The sequence below is a fragment of the Micromys minutus genome (assembly GCF_963924665.1).
Source record: "Micromys minutus genome assembly, chromosome: 21".
Taxonomy (NCBI): domain Eukaryota; kingdom Metazoa; phylum Chordata; class Mammalia; order Rodentia; family Muridae; genus Micromys; species Micromys minutus.
The window spans coordinates 37,329,767-37,347,306 of record NC_137956.1 but is presented as its reverse complement, the minus strand read 5'-3'; the positions used below and the strand labels follow the sequence as shown (position 1 = coordinate 37,347,306).

General features: G+C 53.0%; 2 protein-coding genes across 2 annotated transcripts; one reads left to right on the top strand and one right to left on the bottom strand.

The window, feature by feature from the left end:
• Nucleotides 1-2,045: 2,045 nt before the first annotated feature.
• Nucleotides 2,046-9,682, bottom strand: RRP9 (ribosomal RNA processing 9, U3 small nucleolar RNA binding protein). The gene is made up of 14 exons (XM_080934021.1): nucleotides 9,443-9,682; nucleotides 9,124-9,209; nucleotides 5,926-6,035; nucleotides 5,525-5,592; nucleotides 5,407-5,448; nucleotides 5,029-5,155; nucleotides 3,936-4,060; nucleotides 3,761-3,853; nucleotides 3,298-3,398; nucleotides 3,071-3,205; nucleotides 2,926-2,988; nucleotides 2,497-2,722; nucleotides 2,274-2,347; nucleotides 2,046-2,174 (listed from the first exon to the last, which is right to left on the bottom strand). The coding sequence occupies exons 1-14, from the start codon at nucleotides 9,527-9,529 to the stop codon at nucleotides 2,081-2,083; spliced, it is 1,431 nt and encodes a 476-aa protein (XP_080790147.1). The 5' UTR covers nucleotides 9,530-9,682; the 3' UTR covers nucleotides 2,046-2,080.
• Nucleotides 9,683-9,958: 276 nt separating this feature from the next.
• PARP3 (poly(ADP-ribose) polymerase family member 3) lies at nucleotides 9,959-17,075 on the top strand. Its single transcript, XM_080934462.1, has 11 exons — nucleotides 9,959-10,393; nucleotides 10,915-11,095; nucleotides 11,568-11,693; nucleotides 11,846-12,034; nucleotides 12,172-12,310; nucleotides 12,417-12,643; nucleotides 12,899-13,048; nucleotides 13,200-13,286; nucleotides 13,505-13,682; nucleotides 14,795-14,950; nucleotides 15,293-17,075. Exons 2-11 carry the CDS (start codon nucleotides 10,922-10,924, stop codon nucleotides 15,460-15,462), a joined length of 1,596 nt encoding a protein of 531 aa, XP_080790588.1. The 5' UTR covers nucleotides 9,959-10,393; nucleotides 10,915-10,921; the 3' UTR covers nucleotides 15,463-17,075.
• Nucleotides 17,076-17,540: the final 465 nt, after the last annotated feature.

The window sequence follows — 17,540 nt, the reverse complement described above, 5'->3', positions numbered from 1 at the left end:
CAAAGGATGAGAGAACTGTGGAAGAGCTATACAAGTCCTGAAGGACTAGGAAACATGGACCTGCTCTTCCTGCATCCAGGAGCCTAGCTCCAGGACCTTCAGATCCAGGCTTAAGTGAGCCCATGGGAGAGCAGGGTCTCACCACAGGCTCAACCACAATCCTCATGGATACAGCTCCAAGGAAAGCTACTGATCACCAGAGACTAGGAGGATGGCCATTGCAGAAGCAGGGAGTGACCTGGGAAAGACCGTGTTTTCCCAGTGTGCGAGCACACATGAGCCACACAGGCAGCGATTCAGTCATGCCACTGAGGAAAACTCAAATGCATGGACTTCTGACTCTTCTTGTCTCCCAAGCAGGTGTAGCCTGGCTGCTCCTGGGACCCTCTTCTGTCTGACCTAGAATCCTGCTTATAAAGCCTACGGTTTTCCTCAGCACTCTATGCTCTGGCTATTCTATTCTATTCACATGCACACACACACACACTCACACACACGTGTGTCTGTGTGTGTGTATGTCTTCAGACAAACTAGAAGAGAGCATCAGACTCTAGATGGTGGTAAGCTACCAAGTGGTTGCTGGGAATTGAACTCAGGACCTCTGGAATAGTCAGGTTTTTTTGTTGTTTTTGTTGTTGGTGGTGGGTTTTTTAAAGATAGAGTACACCTTTGCTGTCTTCAGATGTACCAGAAGAGGGCATCAGATCCCATTACAGATGGTTGTGAGCCACCATGTGGTTGCTGGGAATTGAACTCAGGACCTCTGGAAGAGCAGTCAGTGCTCTTAACCACAGAGCCATCTCTCCAGCCCCCATACTCACCCACATTTTCAAAACTATTATAATCAGTGAGCATGTCACCGCTGGTCAATTCTCTCATATTCTTCCCAGCCTTTCCATGAGCTCCACCTCCAAGCCCCCACCTCAGACAATGTCCCTGCCTCTGCTCTCTTCTCATTACCCCCACCATCCCGCCTGTCACGACTGCTTCCTGACTGGACTCCCTGCCTCCAACTCCCCAGCCTGACCAGGACCCTTCCTCACCCCCTAGCAGCTAGTTTTCAATCTATTTATCAGGATGGCGCCTGCCATTGCATGCATGTGGATGTCAGAGTATTACCTTCAGGGATCAGCTCTCTCCTTCCACCATCGAGGTTCTGAGGATCAAACTCAGGTCATCAGGCTTGGCAGCACAGTGCCGCCTTCACCCACTGAGCCATCTCGTTGGCCCGGTTATCTTTTCAATGTGACCCAGGATCGGTCACTTAGCTCCCAATCCTCTCATGGCTTCCTACGGCACCGGAATAAAACCCCAGGACTTTCCAAGAGTTCAAGGACCCAGCATCTCACTCTCTTCTCCCAACATCTGACCTGCATACTGGTACCTCTTGACCTTGCACAAGCTATCCTGGGGGAGGGGTGCTGTCCTCCATCACTTTTCAGATTTCAAGACCTGCCCATCTGTCCTACTCTGTGACCTCCCTGCTCCCAGTCTCCCCCTCATCCAGCGCTGGACCCCATGACCGGAGTGAGTCCCCAGTCTGTAGAAGCAGGCAGTATTTGACACATTTTCCCTGCAAGATCCTTGCCTAGTTCCATCAGACTGAAAATCTCTTCCCTGACTGTCTCCCAGCACAGCAACTCCCACTTCAGGGCAGTGTACCCCTTCCAGCTTCTTGAGCAGGGAAGTGGGGTCAGGCTGAACCGAAGGCTCTGCGAGCTTTTATTAGGCCCTCAGACCCCAGCCTGAGCCTCCACACAGCAATGGAAAGCCAGAGTTTCTTGGCTGATGGGTGAGCGGCTCTGACCCCATCAGCCCAGTCAAGAGCAGCTGTCTAATGAGGTCATGCAAGAGCCGGCTGCGGTTCCCACCCAGTCCTCTGAAAACAAAAGCCTTCAGCTGAGAGTCAGCTAGAGTCCTGTCCTTCCCGGGCCTCTGCCACCTCCTGGTCCTTGCCACACACCTACCCCCTTACCCTTCCAGAAGCCAGAGGAACAAGAAAGAACAGGTCTAAAATAGGAGGCTTTAATACAAAAGGGGGTGGGGCAGGCCTGGAAAGCTCTTAAATAAGGGTGAGGTGTCAGGAGCCAGCAACAGGGGACACAGGGACCCTGCGGAGCGGGATGATGCAGACTGAGTTCCGAGCCTCTTTGATCCTCCACCATCGGCCCAGCCTGCAGGGAAGGAACAACCACTGAGGCAGACCCACGGACACCCCTCTCCCATTTCCACCCGGTCAGTGCTACCCTGCCCTCAACCCATCAATCACATACCTGTGTTCCTGTCCCACTCCAGCCACCAAAAAGTCCCCAGCACTGGAGAACTTGAGACTGTTGATGAAACCAACCTGAGAGAGGGGCACACGGTAAGACACTAGAACATTCCTCACCACAGCCTTGCCCTGAAGAGACTTCTCTGCGCGGGAAGAGCAGAAATTGCTCATTCCGCGGGCCTCCAGAGTCTTGCAGACAGAGTTATGCATTTAAGATCACTTACCAGGGGGATGTCACAGAGAGGGTCAAGCTGCCGGAAGCCCTCTCCACACTGCCAAAGTCGCACATGAGCATTATGGGAGCCTGTGGCTACAAGGTCTGTGTTGAGTAGGGCTGCCACGGCTGACACCCAGTAGGGTTGCTCCAGGCCTGGCTCCCCGTGAAGCCCATGAGCTTCGCGCTGGACGGCGAGTGGCCGTTTCTTGGAGAGGCCCCACAGGGCCACAGAGCTGTGGATGAAGAAGATAGTCTGAGGGGCCAGAGCAGGACAGAGGCACACACGGCTGGGAGGACCAAGCATGCAAGCCGGCTGAGGAATGTGGCTGAGGAATGTGGCTAGGGTCACTGATCCAAAATGAGTTCAGTCCGGGGGCCTGGCAGGCAGAGGGCACGGCGGCAGCGGTGGTCAGACACATCAGAAAGGCAGTCTTACCCATCGTCTGCGCCCGACACCATGTGCTCCTCGTTGATCAGATGGATACAGTCGATGGAACCCCTAGAAAGAGAGGCTGTGAGGGACAAGGTCCAGCCCTCTCGCTTGCCCACAGAGCCCGACACAGCCCGGCTGACTGCCTTACTGGTGGCCATAGAAGACAAGCTGGGACTCCTCTGGGATCTTCCAGACGCGCACAGTCCCATCCCGGCCCCCCGCGGTCACACAGCACTCTCGGCTCAGGGCATCCAGCGCAGCCACAGCATCCTGGTGCCCGAACCTGGAGGAAAGAGCGGAGCAGGAGGAGAGGGTCACACGTGAACTCACGCCCACGCGGACTTGTCCACACACTGTCTGCCTGGGCACACTCACAGTGTCTCCACGTAGGAGTTCTCTGCTGCATTCCACACCTTCACAGAGCGGTCGTGGGAAGTGCTGTAGAGCTGGTGGGTACCTCTCCGGAAGGCCAGTCCCTAAGGGAGCAGAGAGGGGTCAAAGGATAAGGACTACAGAGGGCAGGCCCAGAGAGGCTCTCCTGAAAGTAAATCACATGACCCAGGATCCTGCTCCCAAGAGCACTCTGAGTACCACGTAAGGCCCTGGGTGAAGCCACCAGGAACAGCTGCAGACCCCTCAGGCCCTCCGCGGCCCGTATCAGCTGAACCTGGTCCCCCTCCATCCCTCCCCATCTCTTCAGCACACTCATGTCTTTTACACACCACTCACTACCCAGAGAGACCTCTGCAGACAAGCCTGGGGTCTGGCGCCTGGCGCCCGGTGGGCACGCTCAGCAGGCATCCCATGCTAAGCAGGTAGTCAGCATCCAGAGGCTCACCGACACGGCGTCCCGGTGTCCCGTGAACGTATACAGGTGCTGGCAGCTCTGGGCCTCCCAAATTAGAATGAGCTTGCTGCGGTCGCCGGAGGCCTGTGGGGGTGAAGGTAATGGCCACAGGCACACACCACACACCCAACCCTCCCACCCGCCCACGGGGCCAGCCCAGTCTTACGAGGTACTTGCCATCGGAGGAGATGGCCATGCAGAGGATGTGGCTGCTGTGGCCGGAAGGCTGCCCCTGAGTACCCTTCTTGGCTCGAGGGATCACATGCAGCTTCCGCCCACTCTCTACGCTCCCTGCCGCCAAGAGAGGAAAGAAGTTACTGGGATGCTGGACAGGGCTGGCTGCTTAGCAACCTCCCCTCCCCCGGTAGGAAAGGGCAGCACAGACATGGGGTCCAGAAAGGACCCTGCACTTGGGGTCAGCAGCTGTGAGCCTCTGCACCAGTCACTTTGGTCCCATCTGCCAAATGGAGGCAACAGTCCCCAGTGGCAGCCACAACCTCCAAAGGAGGAAGAATGCAAAACTGCCCTGGAGCGTGGGGGTATTGCTCAGTGAGGATCACTTGCAATGTGCAAGGAATTCAATCCCCAGAAACCAGGCGATTCCCACGCGATTCCCACAAATGGTCTTCTGACATTTCTACATTTGAGCTGTGCCTTATGTGTGTGCACACCACACACACAAGATATATAAAAGCATTAAAATAATAAGAGTAAGGAAAGAAGAGGGCTGCAGAGATGGCTCAGCGGTTAAGAGCACTGGCTGCTCTTCCAGGTCCTGAGTTCAAATCCCAGCAACCACGTGGTGGCTCACAACCAACTGTAATGAGATCTGATATGTCTTCTGGTGTGACTGAAGACAGCTACAGTATACTTATAATAAATAAATAAATACATAAATAAATCTTTTAAAAATAGAGAAGAAGGAGGAGGAGAACAACAACAACAACAATAATAATAGCAACAACGTGCATTGGGACCACTAACTGCCCCCTCTGATGACAGTGGGAAGGTGAGCACTATGCTCAAGTGAGGACGGAGCTAGGAGCCCAGAAGAAGCGAGGACTCCATGCAGAGCTTCAAACTCCTTCTAATCCGATTGCTCCAATTACCGCCCTGTCTTTGCCCCCACAGAGCTCAGAAGCCCTGTGGCTGCTAGGAAACTTCAACTGTCAGTCAATCAGAGCCCCTGGTAGCAACTGTCTAGAAGCTTCCATCATCAGGGCTCCACCCCAGGCACACACCCTCAAGATCTCACTCACACTTAATGATGGTGCAGTCTTTGGCGGCGGAGAAGATGGCCAGGTCATCAGGAGTGATGACCAGACACGTAATGGAGAGCTGGTGGCCCCGCAAAACTCGAATGTCGGTGGGAGCTGGGGCCTGGATCTGGAAAGACAGAGACTAGGTCACTGCAGTAGGAGCCATGAAAACACTTCCCAACGTAGAGCCATTCTTCCCCGCCTACCCTGGCCAGAGGAAACCAGACCCAAGGCTACAAGAATAAGACATGTGCATACCTGCCCAAGTGTCCACTGTTCTCCACAAAGACCCCAACAGCCTGAGCAGCGCTGATCCCACTGCTCACAGACCCACGTGAACATCGACTACCCATACACCAAGGGGCCCGGCACACTCACCTCCTTTGCCACCGACTTCTGCAACCTGCCTCTCTGCTCGAGCTGCAAAGAGAGGAGGAGTGAAGACCCGGGGAGGGTCCAGTCTTCCGCCACATCCTCACCAGCCCTCCATACTCACCACATCCTCCTTCAAGCGCCCTGCCACCTGATCCTCCTCAAATGCACGGGCTTCAGCCTTTTCCTCCTCTGTGCAGGAGAGATCGGTCCACGTAATCCAAGGCTGTGGTCCCCTTCCCCTCCTCCATCCCATGCCTAGCCCTCTACCCATGGGTTGGGCCACAAATGCCGACCTTATTAGGAAGCTCCTGGTGCCTCAGCGATCCCTACCTGCCTTTGTTTAGACTGGGCTTAGCTCCCTAAATGTCTAGTCTGTCCCAGAATATACTGGCCCATTGGGGACCCTAGCCACCCAACACCAGCAGCACCAGTGACAATGGGAACCTACATGACTGACCCATCAGATGTCTGGGGCAGCAGGCTCTGCCAGAGACCCTGGCCTTTATCAAGCCACTGGCTCACCTTGCTGCCTAAGTTGTTCAAGGTAGAGTTTGGCCAATCGTAGCTTCTTTTCCTGCGCAGTCTCTTCCAGCTCCTCCTCCTCCTCCTCCTCTGTTTTCCTTGGAGCCAAGCTGTGGGAAGAAGAGGTGGGATCAAGGGGATGGGCCCCTCATCTGGCCACTAGAACTGCCAGCCTTGCCCTTGCCAACCCTCAGAGCCAACACCACACATGCATAAAACAAAAGGATGTGACTTCACCAACTGAAAGGTCCTACTCAGTGTCCAGCACAAGGTCATCAGAACACCAGCAAATTACCACAACATTTCAACAAGAAGGGAAAGAGAAGATTCCACAAGCTTCAAAGAGAAACCAGGTTATATACAGAAGATCAGAAGTAAAAGGTGGCCGACCAGCAGGCTTAGCTTAGTGACAGAGTAAACAGCCATCCTCGAGGTCCTGGGCTCAACAGCCAGTGCAGGGGGAAAGGGAGGAGGGGAGAAGTGGTACCAGGATAAACCGGGTGACCAATGAAGACATGGCCATGGGTATGGCTCAGTGACAGAGCAAGGTCCTGAACTTAATCACCAGCCCCCAGAAAACCACACTGTCAAGCCTGGCAGGGTGGCACACCTAAAGTCCTAGAATTTGGAAGGCTAAGACAAGGAGACTGCCATAAGTTCAAGGTCAGCCTGAGCTAGAATAAGACTATCTTTAAAACTCCCAGCTAAGAAGACATTGTCAGGTATAAAGTGACAGAGAACTGATCCTGTCCTTCTACTGAGCTTCCCAAACTAAAGGAGAAAGGCATAGGGTACTGAAAACAGGAAATCCAACATACGGAACAGAGAAGGCAATGTCAGGATGATAACCACTCCAAGACAGAGGGGGGCTAGTCTCAAAAAGAACCCAAAACACAGACATGTTGGGGATGCTGCCCCTGCACCCTCCTTCTACCCCAAAGACTAGGTTCCAAGTGAATCCTAAATAGTACTGACTAAGCCATGTATAATGAATTTCTTGCTGTCCCTTCTAAGCCCCAGTGTCCCTGGGCCAGCTCAGGACACTCCCTTCACTCAAAGACAGGCCCAGCTTTGACCTGTTCCTGGGAGCCTGAGGTAGGTGTTGAGAACTCTCTGGAGTCCAAGGCAGCCTGCACCCTCTAATCACAAGCCTGCAGACATCCAGTCTGCTACCTGCTGTCTCCCAGCACCCTTGTCCAGGACATCCACCAAGAGGGACTTCAAAACTTGTCAGGAACAACAGTGTCTGAAGGTAGAGGCAGGCAGATCTCTCTGAGTTAGAGGCCAACCTGGTCTACATAGCAAGTTCCAGGACAGCCAGAGCTACAAAGTCTCTGTCTTAAAATAAAACAAAACAAAAACAGAACAAAAAACATGTCTCAGGAAGGACAAGGCCAGACCATGCCCCAGAGTTATGTCCTTCCTGAATGTACCCAAACCAATCAGACTCACTCTTATTTAAGGGCCCACACACAGGAAAATAGACTGGTAGTTAGAGGCAAGGTGGCTCAGCAGGTAAAGACTAAACAAGGATTTAGCATTTCTGTTTTTTTCTTTTGTTCTGTTTCCCAAGACATACTTTCTCCATGTAGTCTTGGCCGGCCACAAATTCAGAGATCTGGCTGCCTCTGCCTCCCCGGTGCCAGGGATTAAAGGTATGTGCCGCCACCATGCCCAGCATCTCTTTTCATTTAAAAAAAAAAAAATCCCTTTTGAAAGAAAAGCTGTTTCGACCCTGAATGTAATGCGTGTATACATTTCTTTTTCCTTTTGCCCATGTTAGAAGATCAGCAGAAGGAAACTGAGTGGTGATTCTGTAGTTAACTCATTTATTTCCTAACACAACTTAAAATACTGAACAGTGGGTAAAGAGTGGGCTGGAAAAAAAGAGAACTTGCGCTGTTCTTACAGCGAACCTGGGTTCAGCCCCAGCACCCTCAGGAGGCTCACAACCACCAGACATGACAGCTCCGGGGGATCCAATGCCCTATGTCTTCCCTGGGCATCAGCATGTAGGCAGTGTCTACAAACTCATGCATACACACACACATATAAATAAAAACAAACAAAAACGAAAGTGTTTACCACAGGTCCTGAAGGCAGAAACAGGCAGATTATCTTTGAGGCTGAAGCCAGCCTGATCTATATAGCTAGTTCCAGGGCAGCCATAGCTACACGGAAAATCCTTGCCTCAAGAAAAGAGCTTGTTTCTATGAGCAAGTTAAGGCAACACATATCAGAAGTAGAATTGATAGTTGGGTCCCTAATCCTGGCACTCAGGAGGCAGAAGCCGCAGATCTCTTGAGTTCAAGGCTAGCTTGGTCTACAGAGCAAGTTCCAGGACAAATGCTACACAGAGAGTCTGTATACTACACAATTACTAAACCCAGTTTATAAGGAAAGTTTCAGGATTCCGGGGAACACCCCAGGAACAACAACCTATCCCAGTCCTCTGAAACTTTGTAGCCATCCTGATGACAAGCTGAAATGAGGGAAGTCTATATGACCTACCACCTGCCCTCTTAATGGTTCAGCCTCCCACCCTGGCACACTATTACACCAGACTTGTCTCTGATCCCTGAACCTCTTCCCCACTCCTCTCTCCAGGCTAAACTTTTAAAAAGGCTTCCTTCTCACAACACATGCCTCCAAGATACACACCTCCCCACTCCACCGCCTCTCTGCTTGCCTACTCACCTGTGTTCGCAACAGTGAAACAAGTCCCTAAGGTTAGGAAGGCTACCTATGTGACAATACACTCTGTAGCCTGGACTCTTTAGAAAGCTGAAGATGATCATTTTAACCCAGGAGGTAAAGGCCCCCTTGGGCAAAACAACAGAGATCTCATCTCAAAATGGGGTCCAAGGACACCAGTCGTTGTGGTACTGTGTGAAAATGGAATTAAGAAGAGGAAGGTGTGTTCTGTACCCTTCTCCCCTTGCTCTCAATCACTCCAGCCCTGTGCCTGTCTCCATGTTGTAAAGCGGGGGGAAAAAGGTCTCAAGCTCTCCCCTCCCCTAGGAGCCCAGGGTCCTCCTCCTAGACACACCAGAGTAATAAATGACATCTCACTGCCAGAAATTGAAGGTAAGACCCAGGATCTCAAGCCAAACACCCAGCTTGAGTAACCAGTCGCACTGAGTCTTCTTGTCACCATGAGCCTCAGTTTATCTTTCCTCTCGGCAGAAAACAACTCACCTCTCACTCTCAGAATCGCTGGAAATCTCTTCATTCATTTTGCCGCCGCCACCCTTGGACTTGCCTCTGTCCGAAGCAGAGTCTACCTGGAAATAAAACGATCCTTTCTTGGTCCAAGAACCCCAGGAATGAGAAAGGCAAGTGGCACCTTGTCCTGGCCAGGCAGAAGGCTTCCCAGGATTTGATGGGTGGAAGAAAAGAGATGGAGGCTCCTGATGGAGCCCTTAGCCAAGATACATGCCCCGATGTGGGCCCTGGGATGGAATGATGGCTGTCCCAGTAGCTAGATCAGCCCCGCCCAAGAAAACACCATGCTCACCTTTCGTCGCCGCTTGCCGGCCACCGGAGCGGCCCCGGGCCCGGGAGCTGGCTTTGCCCGCTTACGAGATGCCACAGAAGTCGACATACTGTTCAAGAAGGTGCCGCTGCCTCTGCAGAAGAACTATTCACATGGCTGCTAAACCCCGGCCGCATGGCAAGACCCGGAGCCCTGATAGGTTCCCACGGCGCGGCGGGCCCCGCCTTCCACAGCTCCAATGGACCCTTTAGACGATCCTGTCACGCCTCCAATCGTCTATTGGACCGATACAGTTGGACACGCCTTTAAAAGCTCCTGTAGACTCCGGCGCCAGCCTAGAGTAGGAAGCAAGTCTTTCCGGCTGTTTCCGGCCTGGGCCTGTGGCGCTTGCGTCCTGCTAACACGTGACTTCCAGGGAGGGGTGGGACAAGGAGGGCATGCCTGTGCTTGCGTCTTATGGCCACAAGGGGGCACAAGAGGTGCGGGGTTCTGTAATAATTTTTTCCGCTGGGGCCCGCAATCGAACTAACCCAGCCAAGGCTCTAAAACAAGAGAATGAAATTCAGCAGCTCTGGAGAGGAGTCAGTATCCAAACCCAGAGCCAAAATCGGCGGGCAAATAACGGATACATGCTGCATGTGCCTAGTCAAAGTTGCATGAGGAGCCAGTCAATCCCTGCGTCTTTGGATACTTCTCGATTAGTGTCCTCTCATCTGTGGGATCGGGCACCAACTTCGACCTACCCAGCCTCTGACTCACCCCGCTAGCGGTCAAATATCTGGAATTCTACACCACCCCTAAGCTCTTTCCCCTCCTCTGGTGGTTGCTGGGAAATCCCTACCAAAGACAAACCGAAAGCTCACAAAGGGTCACTCAATGGGATCCCAGACTTGGAACTTGTTTCTTCGGAGGCACACTTCCTGATACCAGGCTGCCTAATAGCCACCTCTTCCAGGGTCCTGTTTCTTTTGGGTGAGTGTCCTTTGGCCCTGCCCTGGAGTCCTCTGCCGGGCAGGGAAGGGTGGGGTTAAAGTGGCTTTTGATCTCTGTCCGTTGAAGGCCACTTACCTGCAACCTTGGCTGCCACCCCAGAACTCTAGGCACTTGGCTCTAAGCTCTAGAGAGGTAGATCTGGCTACTTATAGAGCCCTTCCCCAATAGTTCAAATGATTCAGCCCAGCAACCCCTCCAGATGACTGACAAGAGGAAATGTTCTAGAAAGGGAGGTGCCCCAGAAGTGGGAGGGGTGAGTCGGCTTTCTCTTCTACTACCTCAGGGCACACCTAGCGCTCCATAGGGTAGGGAGACAACTTCTCTCCAGCTCCAGGGTGGGCAGAACTGACCAGGGCTCTAAACTTGTACTTGCAACTTAGGGAGGGGCATCTCTGAGACACAGAGTGCCGGTTTTGGAGATGGGGATTTGTATACCAAGAAGGAGTGGGAGGCCAGCCGGCTAAAAGGCAAATCTCAACACTTCCTATCTCTTGCCCCAGGAGAGCCATGGCTCCAAAACGAAAGTCTTCCGTGCAGACCAAGGGCTCTAAGAAGCAGCGCGGGATAGGGGAGGAGGACAGCTTCCGGTCCACTGCTGAGGCGCTCAGAGCAGCTCCTGCTGGGAATCGCATTATTCGTGTGGATCCCCCCTGTCCATTCAGCCGGAACCCCAGAATTCAGGTCAGTTGAAGCCGTGTGCAGACCACAGCCTTCCTCGTTGGGTTCTCTGTTCTAGCCCAGTAGCTCAGTATCTCTAAGTAACCCAGGGATTGCTGACATGTCTTCTGATGACCACCAATTGGGCTATTATTCCACCAGGACAAGGTGTGTCATGTCTGATCATCAGACACTAGGGTGTTGCCTCTTGCTTCACACTCAAGGTAGGGGCCTGGCTCAGTTTCCCCAGGACACTCTTCCATGTTTCTTCAAACTTAGTCCTCAAGGCGGAGCCAGGTCTTCCGCAGATTCCCCTACCCAGGAAGCATCTGCATCCTCTCCAAATTCCCATGCGCACAGCAGGGCTTCATTACATCCAGTCAGACTGGGACCCCAAGGGCACAGTCACCAAGTGCCAAAACAAGCACCCCCAACGCGTCCCCAATGTTCCCCAGTGTGGCGCCCAGCCCATGCCCTCCGAACTCACTCCACATAGGTCCACGAGGACTATGACTGTACCCTGAACCAGACCAACATCGGCAACAACAACAACAAGTTCTACATCATCCAGCTGCTGGAGGAGGACGGTCGCTTCTCCTGCTGGAACCGCTGGGGCCGTGTGGTGAGTGAGCCATCGCCAGGGCTGCCCCCCCCCACGCCCAGTCCTCTGGGCACACACCAAGTGACTGGCCCAGCTGTTCAGAGGCAATCGGCCCAGCCCAGAGACCAACAAACATTTTTGGTGGGCCCGCCCCTGAGAGTTGTCACTTGCAGGGAGAGGTGGGCCAGAGCAAGATGAACCACTTCAGCTGCCTGGAGGATGCGAAGAAGGACTTTAAGAAGAAATTTTGGGAGAAGACTAAGAACAAATGGGAAGAGCGGGACCACTTTGTGGCCCATCCCAACAAGTACACACTTATAGAGGTCCAAGGAGAAGCAGAGACCCAAGAGGTTGTAGTGAAGGTGAGGGGGCAGGGGGGGACAGAGGGACGGGACTGCCTGCCAGACATCCTCCCTGTCCGGCCTCAGCCTAGACTGTTTCTAGCGTCTTGCCCTGCTCCCTGTGTGGGCACCGTGCCCAACGGCTCCTGCCGGTGCAGGCCTTATCTCCTCAGGTGGACGGCGGCCCAGTGAGGACTGTGGTTAAGCCCTGCTCCCTAGACCCTGCCACCCAGAAGCTTATCACAAACATCTTCAGCAAAGAGATGTTCAAGAATGCGATGACCCTCATGAACCTGGGTGAGGAGGAGCTCTTAGCAGGGTGGCAGGGCCTCTGATATCTGATATCAGGGGGTGAGGAGTTCAGGGTCAGCTACAGGGCTAGGTTCATCCCTTCATCCCCCAGATGTGAAGAAGATGCCCTTGGGGAAGTTGAGCAAGCAGCAAATTGCTCGTGGCTTTGAAGCCTTGGAAGCCCTAGAGGAGGCCATGAAAAGCCCCACGGGGGATGGCCGCAGCCTGGAAGAGCTGTCCTCCTGTTTTTACACTGTCATCCCACACAACTTTGGCCGCAGCCGACCCCCAACCATCAACTCCCCTGACATTCTTCAGGCCAAGAAGGACATGCTGCTGGTGAGGAATGGCAGACCCAGAGGATACCAGGCAGACTGGGCCAAGAGGAAAGGAGCAGATGGCCATTCGGTCCAGAGGGATGGGCTGCAATGGGCAAGCCGAGAGCTAAGGGAGGGGAGAACCAGACAGAGAGATGGGGTGGGGGAGGGAAGAGCCAGACAGAGAGATGGGGTGGGGAGGCAACAGGCAGGGGGAGAGGCTGGAGGTGGAAGTGGAGTCTATTGAGCAGACAGAGTTCAGTGCCTATTATCTTAGGTGCTAGCGGACATCGAGCTGGCCCAGACCTTGCAGGCAGCCCCCGGTGAGGAGGAGAAAGTGGAGGAGGTGCCACACCCACTGGACCGAGACTACCAGCTCCTCAAATGCCAGCTTCACCTGCTAGACTCTGGGGAGTCTGAGTACAAGGTGAACTCTGCCCACCTGCCCTTGAGATACCCAGGGGTCCCTAGCTTGCAGTTCTCTCTCCTATGTGCCCAGACCGGAGGAGAGCTCTGGAGTGAGGAGACCACGGTCTACAATCCTCCCACCTTCGGCTGCCGGCCTTTGTTCTCCACAGGCAATACAGACCTACCTGAAGCAGACCGGCAGTAACCACAGATGTCCAACCCTGCAGCATATTTGGAAAGTGAACCGAGAGGGAGAGGTGAGAAGTTGTCAGCCTCGGTATCACCACCCTGTCCCTTAGGAGGGATAACATTTACTTATCTGCCCCTTGCTAAGCTGGTTGAACAACCCTGACCAGTTTCCACCAGGTTGAGTGTATGCCAGTGACCCGTGGAGCCCTAGGCTTTGGTCACCCAAGAAGAGGGAGGGACACCTGAACCCTCAAGTGGCTACCATTTTCTACCTTCCCCCATTCAGGGAGACAGGTTCCGGGCCCACTCCAAACTGGGCAATCGGAGGCTGCTATGGCATGGCACCAATGTGGCCGTGGTAGCTGCTATCCTCACCAGTGGGCTTCGAATCATGCCGCATTCCGGTGGTCGTGTTGGCAAGGGTATCTATTTCGCCTCAGAGAACAGCAAGTCAGCGAGCTATGGTGAGGCACCCCTGGGTCCTGGGCTGAGACCTGGGTGGGGATGGAGGTACCAAGACAGACTCGGCAGAGTTCTGAGAGATGAATTCTGAGAGCATTACTGACCAGGGTACACAGTGAGGTGTCCCAGGGCTCGGGGGACTTTGAAGAAGCACCTGGCAGTGGGAATGTGTCATCCTAGAAGAGGGGAGACAGATAGGACAAGAGCAAACAGACTCAGAAGTAAGAGAAATCCCGAAGGGAAGGGGTGAAGGCTGTGTGGGCCAGGTCTCGGCAGGACAGCTTGGTCTATGTGGAAATTCACAGCAGTATCAGGTGAAAGGGGGCAGGGACATGGGACCATCAAGGGAGCCTTCTCTGGAAAGGCACAGAGAGCCTAGGTTGGATGTGCACATCGGAGAATCTTGTGGCTGGAGTAGGGGAGAGGGCCATAGAGGGTAGAGGCTGGTCCCGCTGTCTCTGTCTGTTTCTCTGTCTCTGTCTGTCTCCCTGTCTTTCTCCCTTTCTCTCTGGGCACTGGCTCTGGCCACAGGGCTGCAAAAATGAGAAGAGAGAACTCATGGTGGCGGGGCAGGCTTTGAGACAGTGTGGGAAAAGATCAAAGGTAACTTCAGTTACTTCCAGTTCATGGCCAGGGGATCCTCACTTTAGTGACCTCATCAGCCCAGGCTGTCCCCATCACTGGAGGGTGCGATTACCTTTCAGCCCAAGAAAGCAAGGGTCTAAGCAAAACAAATGGGGTTCAGGATGACAAGCGTATCCCAAGAAAGACTAGCTGTGGGGCCTCCAGAAAGCCAGTCAAAAGAGTCCGTGTGGCCAGGCCTGAGGGATGTCAGTGACAACGTGAATAAAGTAGGTCAGGGAAAGGTGCCCCTCCCCAGCTCCCAGGCTGGGATGCCCTGGCTGACTCCGCTGAGAGCCTATGGGGGCTGAGCGGCTGCGGACTGGGAGGAGCCTAAAGTGGGAGGGGCGGGGCCAGGTCAGGATGCGCTGGAAGAACCGGGAGCGATTCCTAGGGCTGCAAAACTGGTGGGGGACAACAGCGCCTCTGCAGGAGAGATGGGGGAGGGGCCTGAGCTGCCTCCTCCTACCACTGAGGCCTCTGTGTACCCTAGTTACTGGCATGCGCTGTGGGGGCTACCAGGTGGGCTACATGTTCCTGGGCGAGGTGGCCCTAGGCAAAGAGCACCACATCACCATCGATGATCCCAGCTTGAAGAGTCCACCCCCTGGCTTTGACAGCGTCATCGCCCGAGGCCAAACAGAGCCTGGTGAGCCCCACATATTGGGCAGGTCTACAGCTAAAAGTAGGGTTGACATGAGGGAGGACTTTTCAGAAAGAAGACAGTAAGAGTAGACTATAGGAGAGATTAAAAAAACATGGACAAACAGATTCCCTGTGTCACCCAGGATACACCCATTGTAGCAACTCTCTCCAGGGTGGCTAAGAGGGCTGTAAAGAGTCTTGTCAGTGACTGAGTGCTATCCTAGGACCTTCCCAGAGGAACATGGGGGGATAAGGTGGCATTCCCTATAACAAGTGGCAAGTCACAGGAGACAAGGCATGGGTAGCTCCGGGCACCTGTGACTCCTTGGCTCTCCATCCCTTGCAGATCCCTCCCAGGACATTGAAATAGAGCTGGATGGGCAGCCAGTGGTGGTGCCCCAAGGCCAACCTGTGGTGTGCCCATCCTTCAAAAGCTCCAGCTTCAGCCAGAGTGAGTACCTCATATACAAGGAGAGCCAGTGCCGGCTGCGCTACCTACTGGAGATTCACCTCTGAGCTGCTCGTCCACCCCAGGTCCTGCCCTGCTGGGCCATGTTCTTCACCCTCCTCTCTCTGACTCTCATGACACTTTGCCTCCCGAGAATATAACACACACCAGGCACACACCCATGGCCTCAGCTGCTCAGGGGCAGAAGCAAGAGAAACACTTTACCTGCATCCACTGATAGACCTTGAACAGTTTGTGGTTCTTTCAGTTTGCACTAGGATGCAAAAGGAAACTTTCCCTGTGCTTCCTGCCTGCCTTTGTGGCAGTCCAGATTGAATTGGGGAGCACATCTGCAAAGAAGAAAAAAAAAAAAAAAAAAAAAAAAAAAAGAAGAAGAAGAAGAAGAAAAAAAAAGAAAAACACTACCCTGGGATTTGGAGTCCAGCCTAGGCTACATAGTAAGACATGTCTCAAAAAAAAAAAAAAAAAATTACAATCATAAGTCAAAGCCAAATAGCAGTGTTCTGATTCATACCTATAATCCCAGTACTTGGGAAGCTGAGACACAGGGGAATCATTATGAGTTCAAGGTCATCCTGGGCAGAATAGTTCCAGGCTAGCCTGAGCTAAATGGTGACCCTGCCTCAAAAATGTAGAAGCCAATGTTCCAATCCATGGTGGACTGGACACACTAAGATTCTGTCACCTAAAGACACCGTTGTCATCTCAGTCTGTGTGAACAGAATCTACACACAATGACAGAATCACTCAGTGGCATGTTCATGGGAGCGTCTCTCCATCATGAGGTAGAAGGCGACTTCACGTTATCATTATCTATAGTTGATGCTGTGCAGTAGATTCTTAAGCTCGTTCCTCCGACTGGATTTTGTACACGCATCTTCCTAAGCCCCTCTGCTCTTTACTTTGGAGTCCAGCTTCTTTTAGGCTCCACATCTAGGTGACATTGCGTGGCATTTGCCCTTCTGGGCCTGACGAACTCAACATCTTGCGAGTCCTCCCTAGTTGTCTCAAACGACGGCATTTCCTCCTTTTTAAAGGCTTGATAGTATTGCAGTGTCTGCTCAGGTTGTCTTTGCCTAGTCACCCATCAAGGGACACAGGGTGGTCTGCGTGTCGGTTATTGTGAACAGTGCTGAGAAACAGCAACAATAACAACAAAGGAAATCAGCAACCCACCGGTTTCGTTGCCTCTGGGATTGTGGTGTTGCTGGATCCATCTCATCTCTCCCTGACAAGCCCCCCCTATATCTAAAAGAGTGATTCCCAGCGCCTCTAATTCCCTTAGCCTGGTCATGGCTGTGCCCCAGCTCTTGCCCCTAAAGTGGTATTTAAAGAGGCACTCACTGATTAATACCTCCTGCCCTGCCTGACATCTTCAGCCATTTGTCAGTTTTTCCTAAGTTTTATTTTGGTTTTTGTGCTCAGGGACTGAATGGAGTCTTGGGTCTATTAAGGGAGGTGATCAGCTACACCCCAGACTCACAGGCAGGTTTAGTAAGCGTGAGGCCTAACCTCAGCTTCTCTGCACTAAGGTGGCCACAGGCTTTCTTTCTCTCCACCGTGGCCCTGCACGTGACACCTCCAGCTGCACACCCAGCAGTGTGTGCTCACATGATAATCCTGCCCACCCGAGGTTACCCCTGGAGCACCATGTCCCCTGTAACATCCAAATGGGAGCCTCACATCAACTCAGAAGCCTCCGTTTGGGAAGCCACCTGATTCTGTCTCCTTGGCTTAAACATTGCCAGGCGAACCAGGCGTCCCTGTGTCTCCTGTCTCCTTGTTGTAAATAAACTGAGTTTGTGTCAGAGGAGCACAGTTCTGCTGTCCTCAAAGATTGACAGCTATCATCCGGATATCCCTGTCCTAGCCTGCGTTGCCGGTGCCAGAAAACGAGGTCAAGGTCCTGTCTGTGGGTCACGGGCTGCTTTCCATTGCATCTCTTTAAATCGGAAAATGTTCCCCAACCACTTTTCTCTCATAACTTTTTTTTTTTTTTTTTTTTTTTTTTTGAGATGGAGGTCTTGCTATATAGCTTAGGCTGCCTTGAACGTTTCATTCGTCCAAGTGCTGAGGTTCCAGTTGAGTGTCTGTTGTCACACCCACCTTATTTCGATATTTGGGA